This window comes from Argentina anserina, chromosome 3 (genome assembly GCF_933775445.1).
Source record: "Argentina anserina chromosome 3, drPotAnse1.1, whole genome shotgun sequence".
NCBI lineage: Eukaryota > Viridiplantae > Streptophyta > Magnoliopsida > Rosales > Rosaceae > Argentina > Argentina anserina.
Window position 1 is genome coordinate 30,964,443 of NC_065874.1, and position 24,588 is coordinate 30,989,030.

General features: G+C 38.2%; 4 protein-coding genes and 1 long non-coding RNA gene across 5 annotated transcripts; 3 read left to right on the forward strand and 2 right to left on the reverse strand.

Moving 5' to 3' along the window:
* Positions 1–364: 364 nt before the first annotated feature.
* Positions 365–4,618, forward strand: LOC126785822 (potassium transporter 1). The gene is made up of 10 exons (XM_050511472.1): positions 365–401; positions 550–598; positions 1,007–1,250; positions 1,682–1,927; positions 2,423–2,473; positions 2,587–2,847; positions 2,959–3,011; positions 3,107–3,221; positions 3,318–3,572; positions 3,665–4,618. Exons 2-10 carry the CDS (start codon positions 554–556, stop codon positions 4,585–4,587), a joined length of 2,193 nt encoding a protein of 730 aa, XP_050367429.1. The 5' UTR covers positions 365–401; positions 550–553; the 3' UTR covers positions 4,588–4,618.
* Positions 4,619–5,272: 654 nt separating this feature from the next.
* On the forward strand, positions 5,273–8,065 carry LOC126785823 (pyruvate decarboxylase 2-like). Its single transcript, XM_050511473.1, has 6 exons — positions 5,273–5,794; positions 6,056–6,219; positions 6,455–7,105; positions 7,312–7,429; positions 7,551–7,739; positions 7,895–8,065. Exons 1-6 carry the CDS (start codon positions 5,273–5,275, stop codon positions 8,063–8,065), a joined length of 1,815 nt encoding a protein of 604 aa, XP_050367430.1.
* A 2,456-nt stretch (positions 8,066–10,521) lies between these two features.
* LOC126785824 (protein CHUP1, chloroplastic) lies at positions 10,522–12,642 on the forward strand. The gene is made up of 5 exons (XM_050511475.1): positions 10,522–11,137; positions 11,239–11,555; positions 11,652–11,763; positions 12,274–12,405; positions 12,503–12,642. The coding sequence occupies exons 1-5, from the start codon at positions 10,556–10,558 to the stop codon at positions 12,593–12,595; spliced, it is 1,236 nt and encodes a 411-aa protein (XP_050367432.1). The 5' UTR covers positions 10,522–10,555; the 3' UTR covers positions 12,596–12,642.
* A 698-nt stretch (positions 12,643–13,340) lies between these two features.
* On the reverse strand, positions 13,341–13,865 carry LOC126785825 (uncharacterized). Its single transcript, XR_007671120.1, has 2 exons — positions 13,728–13,865; positions 13,341–13,596 (listed from the first exon to the last, which is right to left on the reverse strand). It is a non-coding gene; the product is annotated as an uncharacterized LOC126785825 (long non-coding RNA).
* A 9,264-nt stretch (positions 13,866–23,129) lies between these two features.
* On the reverse strand, positions 23,130–24,337 carry LOC126787476 (pentatricopeptide repeat-containing protein At3g22470, mitochondrial-like). Its single transcript, XM_050513355.1, is given in 4 exon segments — positions 23,130–23,181; positions 23,183–23,240; positions 23,243–23,971; positions 23,974–24,337. Coding segments are annotated over 4 exon segments (1,203 nt in total).
* Between the last annotated feature and the right edge of the window lie 251 nt (positions 24,338–24,588).

Sequence of the window (24,588 nt, forward strand, 5' to 3'; positions counted from 1 at the left end):
ACTCTTCAAATCATGAGATAGATATGGCCAGTTGTTAGTCAAATCAAGTTGTTACTCGTTGACTTAAACACATATGATGAATGTAGTATTAGAGTAGGCCAGGGACTGCAACAAGCACATCTAGAATGACCAATTTTTTAGAGGTGGCTTTTATTTGACCATCCATGAAGTTATATCCTGTATCCTATAATCATTATCTTGTTATTTTGAGACTTTACATGAAATAATAATAATAATAATAATAACTTACTGGAGTGCGACATCTGATATTTCTAATTTAGCTGGCAACTCTAATAGGTTCAAACCAAAGGTTGAAGACTAATTAAGTAACAGAGTACTAAATTCATTTTGTAACTTCTTTGGAGTTTTGGCACACAGCGGGGTGAGCGGGCGTAGCAGTTGTACGTCTCTTCTGTAACTTACTGCTGCTTCTCACATCCTACATTCTAACTCTCTCTCTTTATATAAACTCTTTTCATCCCCTTCTTCCTCTCCAGTCACTTTGTCTTGCTTCTCATTTCTCTCTCTCTCTCTCTCTCTCTCTCTCAGTGCCATGAACCCTTCAGAAGAACTTGTTGAACAAGGAATCTCTCCAAGGGTATTCTTCTTTCTTTATTGCCTCAGGAATCAGGATCAATCATTTAACATTTTCCAGGAATTTCTTTCAAAACTTCTTTTGATAATGTTGTTCTTATGTGGTTACTATCCTGTTAAGAATATCTAGCAGTTCTGGAAGGTTTAATGGACGAAAGGGTTTGAAGTGAGCAAAGTCACTTAAGCGAGAGGGGTTCATTTTTTGGATTTTCTTTTTGACTTGTAGTTTTCGGCTACCTTTTAACAAAACCCCAGTATGATTGATTAGTCTTCTTTTGTAACTGGTTATATATGAGCTTTCTGAAGCTTTATATGTACTCATATGCTGCTGCTACAGCTACTCACATATTTAGATATTTGTAAACCATTTAACTTCTCAAGAACATGTTTAAAATTTGGTGCCTTAAATCAGAACTTGCAGAGGGTATCTTGTACAGCTGTGCTCACATTAGCTTATCAAAGTCTGGGAGTGGTTTATGGAGACCTCAGCATATCCCCTCTTTATGTTTACAAGACCACCTTTTCTGGGAAGCTGAGCCTTCACGAGGACGATGAAGAGATTTTTGGGGTGCTTTCGTTTATTATCTGGACCTTTACACTCATTGCTCTCTGCAAGTATGTTTTCATTGTGATGCTGGCTGATGACAATGGTGAAGGTACAGATGTTCTTATTTTAGTAGCCTCATTTATCATCCGTATTATTTAGGAATGCTTATGCGGAAGCACTCTTTTCATAAGTACTTTTGGTAGGAGCACATAAAATTTCTTGATTTAAAAAAGCATACTTACAAAGTGCTTCAAGAGGAAACACCTACCATGATCAAAAAATAATCTCAGTATATGCTGGTATTGCAACTTTCCAGTCACCATGTCATTTTTGTTTCAGTACGTACGTTGTGCATGTTGTAACTATTTTCAAGTCTCAACACCGAAAAGTGGAATTTGTGCTCTACAATCTGCTTGTGATTTTTAGATATTTAGTTTTGATAAACTTCTATGCGTGCATCTTTTTCATGATCAGTAATCATAGATTTGGAAATTTGTAGAAAGACATATTCCAAACGTCAGTTTTGTGCATCTGCGCCAGGTGGTACCTTCGCCTTATACTCCCTCCTCTGTCGTCACGCAAGATTAAGCATTCTTCCTAATCAAGAAATCACAGATGAGGAACTGTCTGAATATGTGACAGAGGGAAACATAGATACATCGGTTAGCGCAGCTCTAAAATCATTCTTGGAAAAGCACCCTAGATTTCAAAAGGGCCTACTTATTTTTGTTCTGTTTGGAACCTGTATGGCAATTGGTGACGGTGTACTCACTCCTTCAATATCAGGTGCCTATTATCTTTAACCAGAAACATTTCATTCATGTTTCTAAAGTTTGTGACCCTTACTTCAGTTCTTTCACTTACCTGAATTATTTTTTACTCAAATCCTTAGCTTAACTAGCCACTGGAGTTGTTGTGAATAAAAGCTCTGGACGTATTTGGTTCTTAAATACTGGCACGCTGCACTAAATTTTGTCATCTGAAATACTACCGTCAGTTAACCTCTTAATTAAAGTAATAATGTAACACATACATTCAGTTAAGAAAATGTTAGGAGAATGTATACCTATCATAAATTAAGGAGAAGATACTGAGGTATACGGTGTATACCAGCGAAATAAAAGTTTGCAGAACTAGAACTTTTCCCATAAAATCTAGACTTTGTTGTCACTTTACCAAATTCATAAGGGAACCACTTGTCAGCCATTTTAAAGTAGTTAATAACTTAATCTCAATAGATCGTAACAGTCTAATGGAGATTCTGTTATTATTCGCTTTCAGTTCTTTCGGCAGTGTCGGGGATGAAGTCTAAGTTTACAGAACTCCATGAGAGTAAGTCTTCTTTCATTAGTGTGTATATGGACCAATGTATATGAGTATATGCGATCTCAACTCTCAGGTTCATTTCCATCCTTTAACAAACATTAGTTCTCCCTTTATTTCAGATTATGTTGTTATCATCTCATGTGTCTTGTTGGTGGGGCTTTTCTCCCTTCAGCATCACGGAACACATAGAGTGGCTTTCATGTTTGCTCCAATCATTACGGCATGGCTTCTCTGCATTAGTGGCATTGGAATATACAACATAGTTCAGTGGAATGAGCGCGTATTTCAAGCACTATCTCCAGTTTACATGTTGAAGTTCCTTAAAAACACACGCATCGAAGGATGGGTGTCTTTAGCTGGTGTTGTTCTTTCAATAACAGGTACCTCTTTAATTTACAGTTCTAGACGATATGCAGTACTATTTTTGGTTTACTTGCTGATAAAGAAAGGATCTGCTCTAGATTGAAACTTGCTTGGGAATCTTGTCTCAGGTGTAGAGGCAATGTTTGCTAATTTGGGTCATTTCTCTTCACTCTCAATAAAGGTAATTAACTTATTACAAAGTAGATGCTATGCCTCACATTAATTAAATTATGCTGTTGAAATATTAATGTTGAAACTCATGGAATGAAATCCCAGCTAGCTTTCACATGTTTAGTATATCCTGCTCTTGTTCTTTCATACATGGGGGAGGCTGCCTTTCTTTCTAAGCACCATGAAGACATTCAGAGAAGTTTCTACAGATCCATACCAGGCAAGCTAGCTATCCTAAGAATTAAATTCCCACGACCCTAATGTTTGACACTATATATTATGGCATTGATGACATTACAGAAATGTTACACTGCAGAAGCTGTGTTTTGGCCGGTGTTCATACTCGCTAGTTTTGCATCTGTGGTAGGAAGCCAGGCAGTGATTTCAGCTACCTTCTCCATAATAAGCCAGTGTTCTGCGCTGAAATGCTTTCCGCCTGTCAAGATAGTTCATACTTCAAGTAAGATATACGGGCAAATATACATTCCAGAAGTCAATTGGATGCTAATGTGCCTTTGTTTAGCTGTGACAATTGGACTGAGAGATACAAACACGATGGGTCATGCATATGGTGAAAAACTTATGTATCTCTATCTTTGAGTTATTATACTTAACATTATGGCTATATTATCACAAACTTAATCTTGTTGTTTGATTTGTTAGGGTTGGCTGTGACCAGTGTAATGTTTGTGACAACTTGCTTGATGGCACTGGTGGTTATAATTGTCTGGAAAGAAAGGGTAATCAGTGCATTAGCATTTTTACTGTTCTTTGGATCAATTGAGCTGATTTATATTTCAGCATCCGTCACGAAGATCCTTGAAGGTGGATGGATACCGGTTCTAATGTCTCTTATCTTCATGGTTGTAATGTACACTTGGAACTACGGAACAATGATGAAACACCAATTTGATATTGAGAACAAGGTCTCAATTAACCGAATAGTGTGCTTAGGACCTAGCCTGGGCATGGTTCGCGTCCCCGGAATCGGAGTTGTTTATACTAATTTGGTGACTGGGGTACCAGCTGTTTTCGGACACTTTGTCACTAATCTACCTGCATTCCATAAGGTGCTGATTTTTGTTTGTGTCAAATCCGTTCAAGTTCCTCATGTTAGTGAAAACGAGAGGTTGATCATTAGTAGGGTTGGCTCAAAGGAGTGTGGCATGTTTCGGTGCATTGTGAGGTATGGTTACAAGGATCTTCAACAGGAAAACTGTAATTTCGAAACTAGGTTGGTGTCCGGAATAGTACAATTTGTAGAAACAGAAGACTGTCCTGATGCTGAAGCCTTTCATTCCCCGGATCAGGCTTCCGTGCAGTCGAAAAATGATGAAAACATGATACAAATATCTAGTAATAATCTTCGAGTTGAGTCTCTGCAGATATTAGAGGCCAAAGAATCTGGAGTGACTTATATTCTTGGGCACACACATGCAAAGGCGAAGAAATCAGCATCCCTTTTCAAGAAAGTTGCTATAAATATAGTGTATAGTTTTCTGAGTAAGAATTGTAGAGAGCCTGATGTTGTCTTGAATGTGCCTCCGACTTCTATGCTAGAAGTAGGTATGGTTTACTATGTCTAATGTTACACGTTACGTAGAGTTTTCGATCGAGATCAATGTCTGTATCTTAAATGTTTTTAGTAGCAAAAAAGTTCAAGCGTACTTAAGGAAATGGCTTGGCTACGAAGCAAGATATTTATCACAATTTAACCGTATGCACAGTTTCTTTTCCTACAAATCCCACGTACAAAGTCTTAAATCTACAACATGTTGTTTTTTTCTTTTAATTATGTTTCCATTTTTAATTAATGGACATAAAAAAGTGTCAATTTCCCCTTAAAATAATTATGTTTACTTCCATTTCTGATTGTGGAGGTGTTTAGGAAATAACTTGAGCATCAAGGCCTTTGAAAAAAAACCTTGGGTAACAAGATGTAACGATTTCCGTCAATTACTGTCTGCATGGAGCATTAAATATATTATTTGCTGTCAATTACCCGATCCTCTTGTTAAAATTGGACAAACCTTCTATAATTTCCCCTATAGTTTAGCTAATAGCTACTATTACATTACAATCGACACATCGGGAATCAGTCTTCTTCCCAAGAATGGTTATGAGTTTTCACGTAGCCACAAACCCTCTATAGATACGCTCTCGGGTTTGAGAGTTACCTCAAAGATCCAATCTTTTCTCTCGTACTATTGTTTGATCCCCAAGCAATCGTACACAAACTCCAAATCCCCATTCGTTTCTGCCATTCCTCTAATGGCAACTGGCCTTGTCTCCCTAGAGTTTACCAAACCTACCAACAACAACGTTGGCGGCCCTCCCCAAAACGGCGCCTCTACACTCCACGACCACCCTTCCTCTGGTATGTCCTCCCCTGACTCCACCCTCGGCCGCCACCTTGCACGCCGCCTAGTGGAGGTTGGTATCAGTGACGTTTTCTCTGTCCCTGGTGACTTTAACCTAACCCTTCTTGACCACCTCATTGCCGAGCCGGGGCTCACCAACATTGGCTGCTGCAACGAGCTCAATGCTGGCTATGCCGCGGACGGGTATGCCAGGTCTCGCGGCGTAGGGGCTTGTGTGGTCACGTTTACTGTGGGTGGGCTTAGTGTTCTTAATGCCATTGCTGGGGCTTATAGTGAGAATCTACCTGTGATTTGTGTTGTTGGAGGACCAAACACAAACGATTTTGGCACCAACAGAATTCTCCACCACACTATTGGCTTGCCGGATTTTAGCCAAGAGCTCAGGTGCTTCCAGACCGTCACATGCTATCAAGTAAGTCTAAAACTAAACACTTTTATTCAGAAAATATATATGGGGTCGTGTGCTTACATGCATGTTTAGTTTAATTTGGGTTTTAATTTTACGATTATAATGATTATAAATGCGTTCGAGTCTCATGTTAAATTATATTAATGTAGAAACAACTCATGATTTGTGTGACTTGTTTGAAGTTGTATTTGATATATCTATTTGCTGATACTAGTGAAATTAACTAATTAAGTAGTGATTTATGGCGGTTTTGATGTGGTATAGGCTGTGGTGAACAACTTGGAAGATGCACATGAGCAGATCGATACAGCCATTTCTACTGCTCTCAAGGAAAGCAAGCCTGTCTATATTAGCATTAGTTGCAACCTGCCCGGGATTTCACATCCAACTTTTGGCAAAGACCCTATTCCATTTTCATTATCACCTAGGTAACTTGTTTGTTTATATAATTTGATTTCTACATAAATTCAACATTTTTATGTTACTTGATTCAGTTGATTGTCAATTTGTCAAGAAATACTTACATTGACACTAAAACATAAAAATGTAAAAGATTTTAGACATGATAAAAGTTGCATTTTAAGCATGCATGCATGTTTTCTTTTTCATGCGCCTTTTTGAATTTTGACCTCCGGATGTTCATGTTTGTGCATGTTAATGCAGAATGAGTAACAAGAGGGGACTAGAGGCAGCTGTAGAGGCAGCAGCAGCTTTCCTGAATAAGGCGGTGAAGCCAGTCATGGTTGGAGGACCAAAGCTCCGAGTTGCAAAAGCCCACGAAGCCTTTATCGAATTGGCTGAGGCTAGTGGCTATGCCCTGGCTGTAATGCCATCAGCCAAAGGCCATGTAGTGGAAACCCATCCCCACTTCATTGGGACATATTGGGGAGCTGTGGGAACTGCCTACTGTGGTGAGATTGTGGAGTCTGCAGATGCATACGTGTTTGTTGGGCCAATTTTCAATGACTACAGCTCTGTTGGGTACTCACTCCTCCTCAAGAAGGAGAAGGCCATCATTGTGCAGCCCGATCGCGTCGTGATAGCTCATGGCCCTTCTTTCGGGTGTGTTCTAATGAAGGACTTTCTCCAGGAACTTGCAAAGAAGATCACACGCAACACTACTGCTTATGAGAACTACCACAGAATCTTTGTCCCTGAAGGCCAGCCTCTTAAATGTGAGCCTGATGAGCCTCTGAGAGTGAATGTTCTGTTCCAACATATTCAGAAAATGCTTTCAGCTGATACAGCTGTGATTGCTGAGACTGGTGATTCTTGGTTTAACTGCCAGAAACTGAAGTTGCCAGAAGGATGTGGGTGAGCAACTAACTACGAGTCCATAGTTAGTATTATTTGTGGCTTTTGATTTTTACAATTGGTCTGCCACATTCTCGTGACTTGGGGTATTGGCTAGCTTCATAGTTCATATACATTGTTGAATCATGTCCTAAGGATCGACTTAAGATTTGGAGATCAGGTTGTTGTTTACAACAATGATAAGAGAATTAAAGTTGGTGTTCCAGGTACGAATTCCAGATGCAATATGGTTCGATTGGGTGGTCTGTTGGTGGAACTCTTGGATATGCACAGGCAGTACCGAATAAGCGTGTCATTTCTTGCATTGGTGATGGTAGCTTTCAGGTTAGTTCATTACAAAAGCTTCAACCTTTAATCTCTTTGTTCAACTTTACATCTCGTAGTGCAAAACTACTGATGTTGTTGAATGGTCTGAAAGGCATAACTAATTACATTTGGCTGACAGGTGACTGCACAAGATGTGTCAACAATGATCAGATGTAATCAAAAGACCATCATATTCCTCATAAACAATGGTGGATACACAATAGAAGTCGAAATCCATGATGGTCCTTACAATGTGATAAAAAACTGGAACTACACTGGTTTAGTGGATGCAATCCACAATGATGAAGGAAATTGCTGGACCACCAAAGTTAGTGTATACAAAGAATTTAATTTTGAAAGATAGCCAAAGTTTGAACTCCTTTTTTTTTTAGTGTTTGAGCATATTTGAGGGAGTCAAGCACTACTAAATGATCAAAAGTTCTATGAATTGAAGAAGTAAATGAGCAATCGTTTTCGTGTCAGGTACAAACTGAAGAAGACCTTATATCAGCCATTGAAACAGCAACTGGGGAGAAGAAAGACTGCTTGTGCTTCATAGAAATCATCGTTCACAAGGATGACACCAGCAAAGAACTACTCGAATGGGGTTCCAGAGTCTGTTCTGCCAATAGCCGCCCACCAAATCCGCAATAAAAAGACTTACACAACAGATGATCTCAGTTTCAAATTTTAGAATAAGAAATAGCTAGCACAATATCTTATCTTAGCATTTTGGATTGTGTTCTAATTTCTCATTTGCAACTAGTTTTTAATACACTTACGATTTTTTGAGACCTGCACTGCTTCATTTTCATGTCGACGATTGTCAGTTTTTCAGTAGCATACTTATCACATATGATTATCATCTGCAGAGCTACATTATGGTAATACCTTGAGACAATTAGACGAGGCCTAGCGAGTTGTCGGTCGACATTGGCCATCTAACTCTCAATCCTGAATCCGCCACTGCTTTCTAAAATTGCTACCACTACAGCACTACTAGCACGTCTGACTCTCAATCCTGGCTCTGCCACTGCTTCCAAAAATGTTACCACCACTAGCTTGGTCACTTGATGCATTTAAAAGTTGACTGAAAACCAATTGAGAATTATTTGACATCCACCCCCACTAATCTTAATGTCCTAGTCTCCTAGATATCTATTGGTATTTGTCTCCTTCATAGACATTGACTTGTCACTGTACTGAAGCTGTTGCTGGGTCTGTAAAACATGGCAAGCCAATTGAATTAGTTCTTGATATGTAGCCATTAGCTAAAATGGATGAGAAACCGACATTTGAATTCTCTGCTTCCCTTTCTGTTGGGGCAAGTTTTCACAATTAATTCTGGACCCTTTTCTTTTCTGGTTAAGAGTTTTTGTGTTTATCACAAACCCCAAATCAATTATTGGGTCCTTCAACATTATTCATGTCCACCCATGCCAACACTTTTTTCTGGTGTTGAGTGTTGATCAAGTTGCTTTACCTATATCAACCCCTTATGGCCCTAAGGTCCCCTTGCCTGTAGGGAATTTATATTTAAGAGCTCTAGATATAGGGGTCCCTTTGAAATCAAAGCTAAATTAGAACTGGACTTGTACAAAATAACGGAGAGGAATATAACCTTTATAATTAATGACCAGTTTAGGGAGAATTTGAGTCTGCTGCTTCACTGTTTTTCACAACTGTGAGTGTAAGGTCTGAGAGCATAACAGCATCTGTCATCTAAGGCAGCATTATTAGCTCCATGGTTGCATCCTTTGGGGGCTTGAGGCGAACCATAAAACGGACCCTTTAGACTTTAGTTGTTACTTGTAGTATGTTACATTGATCGTGTAAACTTTAAATTTTGATCGGGAAATAACACATAAGAGGAAATATCATTCTACAATTAAAATTACGGTAAGCAAACCAGCTAGAAGGAGCTGAACCCCAATTCAAAGCAGGAAAAATGAAAACAGAATCCCTGGCACCTTCTTTTTGAATACAGGAAAAATAAAGCAGAAAAAATTAGGAAGATCTCATTCTGGTAGGCTGTAAATATCAAAGCTTTTACTTTCCCTTTAATTTTGCACTGTCAGCATGCTTCACTGGTGTTCATTTCCTCCCACCTCTTTTCTGCTTTCTTATTGTTGCTTCACAAGCAAAGAATAGAAACCTCTTCAATCTAGTCATAATCTCATTTAGGGATAGAAGTCAATTAGCCTATAAACCAAGAGGATCACACTTGAATTAGATTAACCTAATTATGATCTCACCATCCCAGTCTGAGGCTTACACTTGAACCACAATGATAGGCCAGAGTAGCTAAAACATGTCATTAGCCAGATTAACCTTAGTCACTTGGTTGGTAAGTTTTTGTAACTAACCTTTGTTCTTTCATTTAACCAATCAATTTCTTTTCTGATCATTTCTCTGTGAAGCTTAAAAAGGAGGGTGTAAGCCAAACTAACTTGTAAATCCATAGTAACTGTATCATGTTTAGATCAATTCATATATCAGAAGTGAGAAATTGTACATTATTATTATGTATAAGCTTAAATAAAGAAGTAGGCCATATTAGTTATTCACAGATAAACAATATATATATAAATATAGAAAAGAAAATAAGATTTTCATGGCAGCAACACTCCTACATCTTTGTGCCACCCTTTTATACTTGTAAGTTTAGCAATCACACATTTATTTACATTTGGGTCAAACTTCACAAGACTACCCGTAAAACATGAAGTAAATGCTACACCTGGTACATATGATACTGACACAATCAATGTTAGATATCAAAAACCCAAAAAACAAACATGTGTTTAGACTTTAGAGTAAACTTGACCAATGCATATTGATACTGTTGCACCTAAAAACTAGAACATATAAATTTGCAACTATTATGCCAACTAGATAGTATGATTAACCTTTGCATAGGACAGATGATGACCTTAAAAGCAATAAGCAATCTTGTCTAAACTAAGTATTCCTGAAGCTCCAAACTGCCATTAGCAACATAAAGAGGGGCAAGTATACAAAAGCATCTCACACACCAACCTTCAAAAGCAAGACCATCACATAAAAGAGGAACAAGATCCAAAAGAGACTCAATGTCACACTCTCATCTCCTTGTGTCATCAGCCTTCTTACCCTGAAGACAAGATGCCACAGGAAGACGAAAACTCAGAGATCATGATCACCTTCCTCAGAAAAGAACTCGAAGCTTCTCTCGAAAAGAATGGTTCATTGGAGAAAGAAAACCAGGAGCTGAGAAAAGAAGTTGTTCGCCTCAGAGATCAGATAACTTCCTTAAAAGCACACAATCATGAGAGGAAAAGTGTGCTCTGGAAGAAGTTCCAGAACTCGATGGATACACCGGAACAAAGTCCAGCGGCAAAAGAGAAGACGAGTCCAAAACTAGACTTCACAGAGGAAAAGCCAGCAACAATATTGACAAATGCACCACCACCAAAACCGCCTCCAGCTCCTCCTGCTTCCATCAAGGAGGTAAAGGGCAATAAAGGGCCGTCAGCACCAGCACCACCACCTCCACCGCCGCCCTCAAAATCTCTACTTGGTACAAAAGGAGTGCGCCGTGTGCCAGAAGTAATTGAGCTCTACCGATCACTTACAAGGAAAGATCCACACATGGAGAACAAAGCCAACCCTGCAGGAGTTCATGTTTTTGCTCTCACCAAGAACATGATTGGAGAAATCGAAAACCGTTCATCTTATGTTTTAGCAGTAAGTAATCAGCAAGGCAATGATAAATTCCTTGTTTTTTTTTTCACTCTCCAGTCTCTATAGGAACACATTTGCTGACATTGTTTGCACAACACTAACAGATAAAGTCAGAGGTCGAAACACAAGCAGAGTTCATAAATTTCTTGATCAAAGAGGTGGAGTCAGCAACCTTTAAGAACATTGCCGATGTAGAAGCATTTGTGAATTGGCTGGATCGGCAGCTGTCCTCCTTGGTTGATGAAAGAGCAGTTCTGAAACATTTTCCACAGTGGCCAGAACGAAAAGCCGACACTTTGCGAGAAGCTGCCTGCAACTACAGAGACCTCAGAAACCTCAAATCCGAAGTCTCAACATTCGAAGACAACATGAAGGAGCCATTGGTCTTGGCACTTCGAAGAATAGAGGCATTACAAGACAGGCAAGCATGCATGTTTATGTCCGAAAACTTAATTTTTAGTATTTTACTGTTCCATTCATTGTAGTGATCAAAATATTAAGGTAACAATTTTTACAGATTGGAGAGAAGTCTTAGCAGCACAGAGAGAACAAGGGATGTTACCAGCAAGAAATACAGGGATTTTCAGATCCCATGGGAATGGATGTTAGACACAGGGCTGATCGGACAGGTAGGTAAAAAGTAATTACGAATTGACAAGCTTGTTGTCGTTATTGCTCAAGTTCTTCACTGAAAACTATGCCTTACCAAAATAGCTCACTGTTCTATGACTTTTATGATTGCCCAAAATAAGAAAACCATATATTTGGCTTCCTAAATGTACTTCCGGCGAAATGAAACGACAACTGCAAACATATCTGATTTATTGGTCCCCTATAAGATGCTAGCATCTTGTTACGTAAATATCCCGCGTCCATTTTAACCCAACATTCCAAATAACCCGAATTCCATTGTGTATATACACATTCCTGTTGAAACCCAGGCTAAAACTGAAACCAAACTGAAAAAACAAGTTGAACGAACAAAAATAGTAACGCAATTCCTGGCTTTTACCGATGCAAATTTCTCACCATCCTCAGTCATAGTATACACAACGAAATAGTATTGTTTCACACTCATATAAACCTGTTTTGATATCACCTAGACAGCATGGGTAATACTTAGGTTCAACTAATTGCAGATGAAATTAAGTTCTCTAAGGCTCGCCAAGGAGTTCATGAAAAGGATTATCAAAGAAGTGCAGTCTAGTGAATGCTCAAGACTAGAAAACCTAGTTCTCCAAGGAGTCCGATTTGCTTTCCGAGTACACCAGGTAAGAAACTGAACAAACACTTATTTCACTAATTAACTGCTGGTCTGCTGCATTTACTTTGCTTACCAACAAGTACTGACACAATTTGAACATTCAGTTTGCAAGCGGTTTTGATTCAGAGACAATACTTTCCTTCGAGGAGCTAAAGAAGATAGGCATGGATATCAGGAGACAAGCCAACAAACAATAGCATGATATGTATTTGAGAAATGGCCCTGGCCAAGTAGCATAAAAATGTGACTGGATATATTTAACTAAGCAGAATTCTAAACCAATCTAACCTGAACAAACTTTTGTGTACTCAGCTCCTTACTTCAACTGGGTAGTGTTCACCCTCAATTCAGCCTAATTCTTCAATTAAATTGTAGGCACACTGAATTTCATGCATTCAAGATCGAGAACCACACATATTACCACCAGCTACACGATCATTATATAGATAATGTGGCTTACAACCTACCTTAAATCCCTCATCTATTGAACCCACTAGCCTGAGTAGCAGTGTCACTTAAACTGGTAGGCATAACCTTAATGCAGTGTCAGAACAGAACTTGCACTGAGCAGTGACACCCTAATTTAAAATATCTATGATGCATATAATCAAACACAACAATTTTCAGGATTCTAAAATCACCTCGAGCCCTTGATCAGCAAAGGGAAGTCAGTGGTCAAACAGTTCAATATCATCCAGCCTATACACTGCACGGTTCAAGACGCTGTAATCACCTCAAGTCTAGAACCAACTCATTAAATATCTATGATCAAACAACAACAACAAGACCATCAATAAAGCAGATGAAGCTAAACCACTATGCTGTGACACTGACCAATGTCGAACCCAACAAGTAAATCACAGCAACACGGCATGCCAACTACGCATCACATTCTATTAACAACAGACAAATTCATACTATTTCATCCATTCAAGAACTATAAATACGAAAGAGAATTTACTCATAAGTAATCGAATTCCATATCAATTAAAAATGTAGACATTCATCTTGAAATAAAAAGGAGTACCAAAACGAGAGTCGCTTTAGCCCTAACAAACAAACTAAGCCCGGGATTAAACTCAAAACCCTAGCCCGGCTCAGAAAACGCCAACTGAAACAGGTCGTGCTGCAATCACTTGGATCTCTGTCTCATCTTTCGGCGCTTCCTCTTCAACCTCCTCATTCTCTTCTTCTTCCACTGTAAAATAAACACCGAATTCAAATATCAACGATCCGATCACAAAGCTTTGAAAACTCGATGAACGAACAAAGTAGAGCAACTTTTTTACGAAACAGAGAAAAGGATAGATTAGAGTTGGCGAAGGTTACCTTGGCCCTCATGATGACGGTTGAGACGGAGAGCTTGTGATCCTTCTGGGTTCGAAATTCGGCGAGAAACGAGACGATGAGAAATGAGAGGCAGGAATGGGTAGCTAGAGTTTATAAGCAAAAAAACCCTAGTTGAGATTTGGGCCTTCAGACGGATTTTGAATTGAACATGGGCCAAGTCCAGGTGAATAAAGAATATAACTGATCCATTTTAGATATTTAATATTTTCTCTTTTCTTTAGAGCAAATTATAAAAGTGAGTTTTTATTCATACATCCAAAAATAGTATTTAGACATCCTTACTCAGTAGACATCTAGTTTGCTTTCACATATATGTTATTTAAACCTTCATAGTTTTCCTAAAATGCTCATTATTTAATTTGATATATTAAATCAAACTACTATCAATTAGTTTCTTTTATACTCTATTTCAAATTCATTTATTATATATAACTCGAAAATAATAATCTCACAAACTATTTTTTTTCGAATTAATTCACTCTTCCACTCGTTTTCTAAATTCATGGTAAAATTGGTAAACTATTTTTTTCATTCATTGATATATATATATATATATATACAACTCACCAAGAATTAATATCAACGTATATGAAATATATTTTAACCTCTAATGAAAGAGTTTTGTTCTTTGGCTCAAATCAAATTTTATGAGAAATTTTAGATAGTTATATAGTTTATACATTTAATCGTCTACATCCAATTTGATGTTAATCATCTACATTTAATTTTTGACTTATGATGTTATAAAAAAATGTAATCAATTAAATCATTTTATGCAATTCGATATCTCATTTTGGAATTTTCTAGCAATAAATATAAAAAGATAATTATCTACATTAGTAATTTATAATAAATAAGTTAAGAGTTGTTTTTTTTTGTAATTTCATATGCATTGACTAAGTCAAAACTATCTAAAAAATAGAGGTCCAAATGTCATTTTGGAAGGTAAGAATAGAAACTCCCATTATAAAATAGTACAATATCTCATCATCATAAATTATATAAAAAAATCACCACTTATTTTCAAATTATAAAAGTCATCTCAATTAACTAGAAATTAGAAAATAGTCAATAAACTTAAGACAAAATTAGAAAATAGTCAATAGGCTTGGAACAAAATTAGAAGACAGTCAATTTTAAAATATTTTCCGGACAATTTTGCTATTTCTCAAACTATTTTTCTTCATCTTCTTTTTAATATTCTTTCTTCTTCTTTAAACTCCGGCCGTAACTTTGTCGTCCGGCGGGGTTGAGCGTGGTTGGTACCGTTGGAAAGATGTTTCTCCCCTCTTTCATTTGATACCGTACCCACTCTAAAACGATCACCGTACAAGGTGCCGCAATCCTCGCAAGGGGTTGCCGCCGTCCATGGTGATGCTCCAAGTTATTCCTGCGGAATTACAGCTTAAGGCTCCTTAATTCTAGTTATTCTCTCCATTATGAACATACTCATACCAATCTCCTTTAAATTTTAGCATCATTTCACATATTTAGACATTTTCTCTCGGCATGTCACACCCGCTATCACACTACATGTCACACGTTCTGTCACACTACCGCTGTTACACTACATATCAGTATGTCACACTACATGGCACACTACCGTTCACACTACATGTCACACTACTTGTCACACTACCTATTACACTAACTGTCACACCCCCGACACACTAACTGTCACATGCACATCATATCACACACGTTGTCACACATATGTCACATTACCTATCACACTAACTGTCACACCCCCGACACACCACTCGTCACATGCACAACCTATCACACCCGTTTTCACACTATCTATCACACTAACTGTCACACCTGTTGTCACACCCATGTACACCTCCTGTCATACCCACTATCACACTGTTTTATGCGACTATGTTGTGACAAGAAGAAGAATGACTAGAAATAACGAACTTTTGTTTATTGTTATGTGATCTTGAACTTCTCAAATCAACTTATATGATCTAAATATCGTCACTAATGTTGTTGTACATAACAACACCAATTACACCACATGTCACACTACCTATCATGCTAGTTATATGCTTGTCACAACCAAAAGTTAGTGTGACTGTCACAACCAAAAGTTAGTGTGACTGTCACACTGCATATCACACTAGTTATCACAATACTTGTCACACTAACTATCACACTACCTGTCACACTAGTTATCACACTATCTGTCACAACAAAAAGCTAGTGTGACTGGTAGTGTGATGGATAGTGTGATCGGTAGTGTGACGGGTAGATAAGAGACATGGTGCCAAATCGGAAACATAAGAAGGGGTGAAAGACTAAAGGGGTTGTAATTATGATTTTTGCTATGGGCACCCATGTCACCATTTTATTCTTCCTCTTCTTCTCGCAGAGAGACGATCTAAGAGCAAAACATCTGTAATGGACATGGCGAGCTCCGACGCCAGAGCTTTGTTCGTGTTCGCTCTCCATAGGTTCAGATCTAACAGACTCAAAGACTGGCATCACCAGAGCTTTGTTGCCGAACCAATTGCTCAACCCATGTGTAGCACGGACACATGCAATACTACACGTATTGCGTGTTTGACACGAATACAGACACGATACGCCTCCGATACGATCAAATACGCCAGACACGCGTATGTTTATTTGGATACGTTTTGGACATACGTATCCTTGCTTGGATACGATCCGGACATGCACATTCAATAAAATCACAAAATTGCACATAGTGTGATTCGAACCTTGGTTACTCTAAGGAGATGTGAAGTCCTTAGTCATTCCTCCTGAATTGCTTTTGTGTATATTGATGCACATTTTAATAGATATAGCTCTCCAAATAGTTTGAAATTTATATTAATCAAAATTTTTTTTCTTGAAAATTTATCAAAATCTATTTTTAGAAGGTCGGATTTTTCTCAAAAGTCAATATTTTAGTAATTGGTTTGAATCTTTGTTTAAATTTTTCTAATTAAGAAACTATATAACTTAGATTTTAATTTTTAATACCTATATATATTTAAAATAATATTTAATTAACGTGTCCATCACATGTCCGTGTCCAAAACAATTTCAATATGCCGTGTCTATGTATCGAATCGTGTCCAATATGGACCCAGTACCTCCTCCTTGCGCCCCCGCGCTGACGAACCCAGTGTCGATGAACCCAGTGCCTCTCTTTCTACAGCCACACTCACCTCACCTTCTCCCTATGCCGACAAACCCAGCGCCTCCTCCCCGCGCCAACTAACCTAGTGCCGAGTCCCAGTGCCGACAAACTCTCCCCGCACAGCACCATTTGCAAATGCCCTCTGTGAATTCGGTCATGGGTCAACTCAGCCGAGAGATGAGAGAGAAAAGAGAGCAGTGACACATTGTAATTTTTACCAACTATAAAGGCAACGGTATAAGAGATTTAATAAATTGACTTTTTTATAATTTTCAAATCTTACTTGACTTTTTTTTATAAATACATGTATCAAATGCGACTTTTTTATATAAGAAACCATTTTCTTTATTCACTTATTATTTTTATTTCAATTCTATGTTCACCTATGCAAGAATTTTGTATAGAATTATTGCAGCCTATGGGTGTGAGATGTAACTATGAGTTAGAGATGGCTAAAATTACATGTAATTATGGCATATATTATCACCAATGTTTTTTTTTAATCAAGAAGTCAGAATATATTTCATGCTCACCGAACAATACAAGGAATAATACACTCATAAGGGCTGACAGAAATAATTAATTCTTCAACTACTAAACATCTAACTGCACCTAGGTACTTAACAATTAAAAGTACATTCACTTTCTCAGACAATTTATAGCTCTTTAACATAAGTATGCCTCACCCACTTAGAAGCTTGTGAAAATAATCCAACTAAGTAGATGAAGACATACCCTTCCCGATTCATATTAGAATCCCTTTAGGGCCATAAAGACCCAGTCTAGCTAAGCCCACCTAAGATGGAAAACTTGTTTCCCCCAAGGCCCAAATTAAGGACACTCCATGGAAGGCCCAACACCCAGACACACAAGCCCAGCAGCCCAACCCGAGAGTCCACATCTGAGCCTTGTACTCGGGGTCACCGCCTCCAACTTCCACCAATTTAAACTTTCGATCTGATCACCAAGTTACCATTGCCGCCGCATTCCAGCCCACGACGATGTGCACATCGATGACATGCACATCCTGCTTGTTCAGCCTAATCGAACCCACGAAGGTCCACATGAAAATTTTTGGCCGTAGTGGGATGGATACACACCGATATACCATGAACTGCTAAGCCACAGCGACACCTCCAGAATGTTGGAATTGCTCCCTTCAGGCTAGGGAGCTCTAGACCTAAGAGTCGACCAACCAAATAAGAATGACGAGCGGTTGCCGTAGCTGGACCATGCTTCCCAAGGACGACGCACGCAGAACCCAACGAACAAACAAAAGAGCTACCACACGAAGGAGAAGATATATGACCTGCCATTGTAGAGGAGATCTGAAAATTTTGTCGAACTCCACACAAAGCCCTAGAGAGAGAGAGAGAGAGAGAGAGAGAGAGAGAGAGAGAGAGAGAGAGAGAGAGGTAATAATATAAACCCAAATATCCATCATAAATTATTAATAAGTTTGCCAATGTTCTCTTTTTTATAAAAATAAATTAAATGATAAAGTGGTGTACCGGTATAAAAATATATATGTTACATGTAAGTGGTGATACATAATTCATATCAGTGACTGTAGTTGGCACATAAATAACAATATATAAATGACTACTTTCTCTGGCTCCTAACAAGAATTAGATAGATAGCTAGATTTTCAGCTATAAGCCAGTTGTGTGGAGGGAACTTGAGAGCAACTAACACAAAGTTATTGCAAGATACAACTATACACCTTGCTCTTCTTCTAAATTCTGAATAGAAAATGACATCCCACTACCAGACAACATATAACAATACAAGAAACTCATCATACAAGATATTTAAACAAATAAGAACATAAGCCTAGGCCTAACATGTAATACTAATACCAGACCCGACTTCAAGTTTTAATAATTGAATGACCAAAAAGCCCTCTTTTACAATAACGTCTACTCTCTCTCTCTCTCAAGAAATCAAATCTCTGCTCTGCGATGGAGGAGCCTCATTGCCTCTACTTCATGATGACGATGCCTCACCAACGAATCTAGATGCCTTCACTCTTTGCTGACGACTCCTCACCGATGGATCTTAGATCGATGCTGCCTCAGCCCCGAAGTCTTCGTCTTCCCTTGTAGATCTCTTGAACAACGTCGAGGTGCTCTATGAGGTAATTGATCTATGGTGCTTCAATTATGGTAGAATATCAGATATATAAATGAAATTTTTGTCAAACAGTGCTTCTTCTTCAATTGGGATTATATGTGGGGAGATTGAGGACAAGCCACAACCTCTAAAGTTTGGTGATGCTGAAATGAAAAGAGGACTAGAAAAGTTGAGGAGTGGAAAGGTTTCTTTGTTTGAGGCATGGGCTTAGCGAAGAGCTCAAGCTCAATTTGGGTTAAGAAAATTTGTGAATGTGAATTCAAACTTCAAGCAGTATCAAGAACTAGAGAAACTAGAAGTCAAGTGGACGAGAATGAGAGTGTAGTAGCATAACGAGAAGTGTAGTAGCAGGATTGATGAAATGTGCATAGTAGCAGTGATAACGAGAGCAGTGGCACAACCAAACAATTATGAGTGTGTAGTGTAGTAGCACAACAAAAAAGAGTACAAATGCAGTAGCAGGATTTGGCGACAACGATTGTAGTGGCAGCTTAAATTTTCAGTAACAGCTTAAATTTTCAAAAAGTATAGTACCATCTCTTTCTCTCTATGAGTTCAAGTTTAGTAGCAGCACCAGATGAATTCGAGTTGTTTATAGCAGCTTAAATATTTAAAAGTGCAGCACTCTGGACGAATTCGAGTTCTTAGTAGTAGCTTTTTTTTTTTTAAAGTACAATAGCATCTCTCTCTCTCTTTTTGTCCAAATGGTAATTCAATAAAAAAAAGGCACAAGGGCTACCGAAAAAACAAGTAAAGCTACAGCAGAAGAGGAAGAAAGAAAACACAGTAAGTAACAAAAAAAAAACTATAATAAAAGAAAAAACCAAAGTTTAAGGAGATCCAGGAAGACCATCCGCAACAAAATGTGCGAGCTTAACGGCAGCCGCCAAGCTGTTTGCATCACAAGGAACCTAATTTCAAGTGACAGAAGTAAAAAAGGGGAGTATGGAGTCAACTTATCTAACCAATGTAGAGATTTTCCACCTTGAGCACACGGATGGATTAGCAAAGGCACTGATGACCTCCTTACAATCTCCCTCTATGATTATGTTCCTGAAATTTTTATCCACTGCAAGATTCAAACCTTTAAGCACGGCACCCGCTTCCGCTTCCACAACAGAATTAAAAGAACCCAGAGAATAGGAGTCATCTATAGAATGACCAAGACAATCCCTAGCGCAAACGCCGAGACCTGCCAAAGAACTTACGTTCTTCCAAGAAGCATTAATATTAACCTTCAAAAATTTTGCAGAGGGAGGGGGCCAGCTCTGCTAAGCATCGAGGTAGTAATAAGACCTTCAATGAGGTCCTCAGAGGAGGAAACAACCTCAAGCCACTTAGAAAAACTCAAATTGATACTCTGAGTTGCTGTGAGAGGATTAGGGGAGACACCTTTCATCACAGCTTTACATCTCTCCTTCCAAATTCCCAAAAGATGAAAACCAATCAAGTGTAAGAAATTATCATAGCCTTTAGAGAGAGCAGCTTCATTCCTTTTCAGCGACATAAGCCAACAATCCAGCGTGGAAATGTTTTCCTTCGCAATGGCATAGCCTAGGGAACCAAACCAAACAGCCCGGGTCCAAGGAAGGTAGTGCTCGACTGATTCAACCTCCTCACTGCATAGAACACAAGCATGATTAGAAATCATTTTTCGGCGGAAAGCATTCCAGTTGGTGGAAAGAGCGTTAGACAACGCTCTCCACATAAAGTTGGAAATCTTGGAAACAAAAGAGGGCTGCCAAATCAACTTCCAAACCTTGGGATCAATAAGGTGCGATGAAGAAGTTTTCATGCACTCGGTTGGAGCCGAATAGCTCTCTCTCTCTCTCTCTCATGAGAAGATGATTTCTTTTTTATTTAAGCAGGGTTAATTTGGTAAATGAACTTGTAAACACATGGTAGGTATGAATTAGATTGTCCTATGTCCTTAGTAGTATAAATTTGATTTGTGTCATGCATGTATTTAGGACTTAAATGTGGTTTCCTAAATTCTGGATGCATCGATTTTTTTTTTCCTTTCTGTAACACCATCAAGGCAACTCCTTTTGTCCATCAAAGATTAGCCATTTGATTTGGATTAGGAGATATGGATTAGGTCATGAAGAGCAAGTCAGGCGTGCAATAGTGCTTAGTGAAGGGAGTCATGGCAGTTCATCTGACATTCATAGTTTCATACCACCACTGAGAATAATATTTGACCATCAATACTAAACTGAGCCAGACCCAAGACTATATCAACCTTAATGCTTTATGGCTTGTACAGATAGTCATATACCGGGAATACATACTGGGAATGCAAGTCCTCTTGTTTCAAGAATAATTGATAGAGAAGGAGAATAGTCAATAGTTCATTACTAAAAAAGACATGCAATCACTAATTACAATTTCTCTTAGATTATTCATAGACATAAAACGAGTAAGAGAGATTCTCAAGTTGAACTATCATCCAAACACTGGAGTCTCACCTATTGACAAGCAATCATTCATTATTAAGGGGTAAATCTCTTCAATATAATGTCTGAAACCACAGAGGAAGCATCACCAGATAGAGTTTTACTGCATATCCTCAAACTTAATGAAACGGCTGAGATAAAAGTCTTACCTTGCTTGATCTCTGATCAGGAAGTTTGGAGCGGAAAATTGCCTTAAGACCAGAAGCAGGGTGATTAACTATAAAAGTGGTGAAAGCTATTTGCAAACAAACCTTTTAAGCTAAGTGACTTTCTCCTAGACATAGATGCACTGCAGTTATAAATACTTCAACCTATCAACATACAGAAATCGCTTTAATAATGCAAAAGACATACTCACACACAAGAGAGGCAGACCAACATATTATCCTGAATCAGCAGCTGTTCTATGCATCAGAATGAATTTAGTAACATCAAGTATGAAACAGAAAAAATAGATATATATGACATCTTATGCAAGACTTTTACATTTCCCCATCATTTGCTGTAATATTCCATTTCTATGTCGCCCCTGGGTAGTATTCAATAGTTTCATTAATGAAGATTTGAGGGCAGCCGCATCAGCTTTTTATTTATTCAAAAAGAAAATAAATAAGTTGTTCTACATAAAAAATTGCAGACATGAAACAACCTATCCTATGTAAGTCACATTAACCCAAGGACATGAGAATCTAGATACTGACTTTGTACTGGCATGGTACTGTCTTTCTAAAACTAAACCATACTGACATCTCAGTCACCTTTTCCTACAAGGTACTTGCAGAATTGGACCCCATACATACCCTTTCTATTACATGACATTAGTTTTGGACCTTTTTGAGTAATTTTTTTTGGTCCAAAAAAGAAAAATTAAAGAAGGTCCAAGCTACGTTTATGTAACACAATTTCCAGCTGCCAGTTCATATAATAGAATTTACTATCTACCAGGAGGAGGAGCAGGTGAAAATAAAGACTACATGCAACACGAGAAACAAAAAATGTTCGATTATGAGACTTATGGAAAATGTATCTTGACGAAATAGTCATAATAAAATCTCATCTAATTGTGTATATCAGCTTTATATTAACATCTTTTACAATGTTTTCCTACTTAGGATTCCAATTTCATCATTTCTTTGAAATGCTAATGACTGAGCCTATCAGGTAATAAAATGCCAATTAACCACAGCAAGTTATGATGCCACAAACAAAAAAAGGCAGTGACAATTATCAAGCTCTGATGATGCACAACAAATGTATCTTTTCTGAAGAAGTACTAAACTGGGGAAATAATGATGACCCCTGATAATGCATATTCATTAAAATCTAAAAACAGCTCCTTATAACAGCAAGCTTCTATCGTTTTCTTTTCCTTTTTTTTAGGTCAGAAAATAACAGGAAGCTATTTGTCTTTAATTTACTCAAAGTCATGCCAAACAAATCCATCTACTGCGCAACGAAACTTCCTTTGCCATGGTATAAGACTAATAATTTTTTGTAGCAAAATATCAGTAATGTACTAATCGAACTACGAACTAAAAATCTTGCAAATCTACAAAAGGATATCGTATTTTCTAATGATGATTGAATAAATAGTACATAATGCATATCTCTTGTAGAAAGGTGACTTTCTGTTTGAACTATTCAATTCATCTTCTTCATGGACCTTCCAAAAAATGACAACAAAGCTGGGTCTATCTTTAGACAACAAATTGATTACCAATTCCAGGGTTGATGCATCTCCGGAGAACCCATCTCTGTCATTTCCTGAATGAGTTCCACAGCCCTTGATATCTCGTTGTTATTGATAAACCCACGGATGAGGATGTTATAGGTACAATTATCTGGAGAACAGCCTTTCGTTCCCATTTCTCTAAACAACTCTTCTGCTTCGACCAATAGGCCTCCATTACAGAGTCCATCAATCATCACAGTACATGTCCTCACATCAGGCTGAACTCCTTTTGATGACAAACTAGTAAAGATATCTGTTGCGGATTCAAGTTTTCCAGCTTTGCACAAACCTTCAATGATGATGTTGTAAATTACAATATTCAGTTCCAACTTGTTGTCTTCCATCTTTCGAAGCAGTTCCAATGCCGCTGAAAGTTGATTGTTTCTACATAAGCCATCAATCAAGATGGCATAAGTATGAAGATTCGGAAGTTGCCCACAACTTAGCATCTCAGAGAGCAACTTTTCTGCTTCTTGCATTCTCCCAGCTTTATTAAAACCGTCAATAAGAGTACTGTAAGTAACGGTATCCGGAACAAGTTCCAAACGAACCATTTCCTGAAGAACATCCTTTGCCTGATCAATCTTTTTATGTTTGCAGTATCCATTTATCAATACATTACAACTCTGAACATTAACCATGCAAGCATTTCTGAGCATCAGATCAAAGACTTTTCTTGCTTCATCCATTTCGCCCCGCAGACAATAACCATCCATTAGTGAATTGTAGGTAATCACATTAGGCTCAGTACCTTTTTTATCATTATTTCAACCACAGTTTTGGCTTTCACCACCATCCCGTCCTTACAAAGTTCATCCACCAAGATATTGAAGGTGACTACATTTGGAAAGATATTTATCCTCGCCATTTCATTCAACAGCCTCGTAGCTTCTTCCCACTGACCTACGTTGCAAACTCCTCGAATCAAAGAGTTGTAAGTAACAAGGTTTGGATCAATGCCTCTGCTAACCATTTCTGAGAAGAGGTTCAGTGCATCAACAACTAGTGAGTCCTTGCAGAGGCTGTCAATGATCGTGCTATAAGAAACCATGAAACCTCTAGTAGATCTTGCTGGGTTTGAGGGTTCTCCATGAAACCCTCTAATTCCTCTTCTCATACAATCGTCAGTGCAATCAACAATTTAAGACTATTGTTCGAGTCAACAAAAAGCTTACCTCCGCTGCTAAAACTAGAAAAACACCGAGAGCGCATCATCACCTTCAGAAAGATCAAAAGGTCTCTGTAAATTTCACAACGACAAATTTAGAAACAGTTGCCTTGAATGTTTGATTCTCTTTTCTGATAGCCCAACATATTTGGCCTCATTGCGCCAGTACATATATTTGCTTACCCTGCCACGCGTCAACC

Excerpts from the sequence above, each read along its gene's own strand:
- LOC126785822 (XM_050511472.1), top strand. The coding sequence starts at position 554 with ATGAACCCTTCAGAAGAACTTGTTGAACAAGGAATCTCTCCAAGG. Across the intron at positions 2,848-2,958 it reads TGTTGTTCTTTCAATAACAG|GTGTAGAGGCAATGTTTGCT; the intron begins GTACCTCTTTAA and ends ATCTTGTCTCAG. Across the intron at positions 3,573-3,664 it reads CACGATGGGTCATGCATATG|GGTTGGCTGTGACCAGTGTA; the intron begins GTGAAAAACTTA and ends TTGATTTGTTAG.
- LOC126785823 (XM_050511473.1), top strand. The coding sequence starts at position 5,273 with ATGGCAACTGGCCTTGTCTCCCTAGAGTTTACCAAACCTACCAACAAC. Across the intron at positions 5,795-6,055 it reads AGACCGTCACATGCTATCAA|GCTGTGGTGAACAACTTGGA; the intron begins GTAAGTCTAAAA and ends GATGTGGTATAG. Across the intron at positions 7,430-7,550 it reads TTGGTGATGGTAGCTTTCAG|GTGACTGCACAAGATGTGTC; the intron begins GTTAGTTCATTA and ends TTTGGCTGACAG.
- LOC126785824 (XM_050511475.1), top strand. The coding sequence starts at position 10,556 with ATGCCACAGGAAGACGAAAACTCAGAGATCATGATCACCTTCCTCAGA. Across the intron at positions 11,764-12,273 it reads ACACAGGGCTGATCGGACAG|ATGAAATTAAGTTCTCTAAG; the intron begins GTAGGTAAAAAG and ends AACTAATTGCAG. Across the intron at positions 12,406-12,502 it reads TTGCTTTCCGAGTACACCAG|TTTGCAAGCGGTTTTGATTC; the intron begins GTAAGAAACTGA and ends TTGAACATTCAG.